The sequence below is a fragment of the Leguminivora glycinivorella genome, chromosome 4, assembly GCF_023078275.1.
Source record: "Leguminivora glycinivorella isolate SPB_JAAS2020 chromosome 4, LegGlyc_1.1, whole genome shotgun sequence".
NCBI classification, from domain to species: domain Eukaryota; kingdom Metazoa; phylum Arthropoda; class Insecta; order Lepidoptera; family Tortricidae; genus Leguminivora; species Leguminivora glycinivorella.
The window spans coordinates 4,071,924-4,073,206 of NC_062974.1; the positions used below are offsets into that span (position 1 = coordinate 4,071,924).

At 34.5% G+C, this 1,283-nt stretch overlaps 1 protein-coding gene across 1 annotated transcript; it reads right to left on the reverse strand.

Moving 5' to 3' along the window:
* Positions 1 to 201: 201 nt before the first annotated feature.
* Positions 202 to 998, reverse strand: LOC125225160. Its single transcript, XM_048128737.1, has 2 exons — positions 755 to 998; positions 202 to 680 (listed from the first exon to the last, which is right to left on the reverse strand). The coding sequence occupies exons 1-2, from the start codon at positions 996 to 998 to the stop codon at positions 202 to 204; spliced, it is 723 nt and encodes a 240-aa protein (XP_047984694.1).
* Between the last annotated feature and the right edge of the window lie 285 nt (positions 999 to 1,283).

Sequence of the window (1,283 nt, forward strand, 5' to 3'; positions counted from 1 at the left end):
ACATCAGTGTAAAAAAAAGTAAAAAAGTAAAGTAAAAAATCGTTTATTGTTGCACATAAACACAAAGTCATTTGTTACAAAAGATAGGTAAAATTTACATCCATTTGTGCATATCCTAATTATTGTTAACACAAGTTTCCAGGGGTCCCCGCACTAGGCTAGGCCTGTACAGCGGGAGACCTGTATTGCATTTAAAATATGTCATGATGTTTTGTCAAAATCACCACAATCACAGTGCCATGTGCTAGGTGTTTTTACGAGCTTGACGTCTAGGGATGCTGCGAAAATTGATTTTGTACAAGGGTTTACAATCGGATGAAATCTATTTGCTGGATGTTCAATGTATTGATTTTTATTTGCATCTTGTGAAAATTTACACCTAAACCTAAAACTGCCGTCGGCCAATAACTCATCTTTGGTCATTGTTATAGTTTCTGGATTAACGCGTTCATTGTATAAATAATCCCATAAAACGCTTCCAGTCGAAGGGTAATCTTCATTATTGCAAGCTACAACTGTACTTGCATCATTACCGCCAAACATGTCTGGATATTTTGATTTGCACACAACTCCGTTTACTCCGCTGACAACATAACCAGTTTTCATGTTACAATCCACCGTTTTGAGTGTGCACCATACGCCGGAACTGATCAACTTATCGTTTACATAATATTCGGTTCCTTGACTAGAGTTTTTCCATTTGATCCGCATATTGATAGACAAGATTTGTCATATTGTGTTCCATTATTTGGACCCATGTATATTGGGCCATCTCTACAATGCTGGGCAGTGATAATTTCCTGATTTTTGGTTATCAAATTAACGGCAGGAATATTGGTTATCGAGTTTGCATTTAATAGCTGAGCTAATGACTCATTAAATAAGCTAACTTTGTTTTTGCTTAAATATGTAAAATAATCAGAAGTATTGACATTCAACAATGTGAAATAATACAAGATGAAAAAGATCAAAACGGAAACAACACACCTTTTAATCATTCTAAGAATATAAAAAAATATATTTATATATTCATCTCCGAGACTAGAAGCAACGGAATGTATTGGCTATGTTGGAGGAGGAGGGGTGTGAGTTTAATTTATAATATATTTAGTACTAACTTAGTTACCTTGATTCTTTTCCTTTATTCTATTCATTCTATATTGCCAATCACCATCCCCATCCTCCGCACCAACATAATGGCTTTTTGCACTTATCAAGGTGATGTTTATTGACATGGTTTTGGTGTCATACGATATTTACAATGAATAAATAAAAATTGTTGA

Coding starts and splice junctions, on each gene's coding strand:
- LOC125225160 (XM_048128737.1), bottom strand. CDS start 998: ATGATTAAAAGGTGTGTTGTTTCCGTTTTGATCTTTTTCATCTTGTAT. Junction 681..754: donor AGATGGCCCAATATACATGG/GTCCAAATAATG, acceptor ACTCTAGTCAAG/GAACCGAATATTATGTAAAC.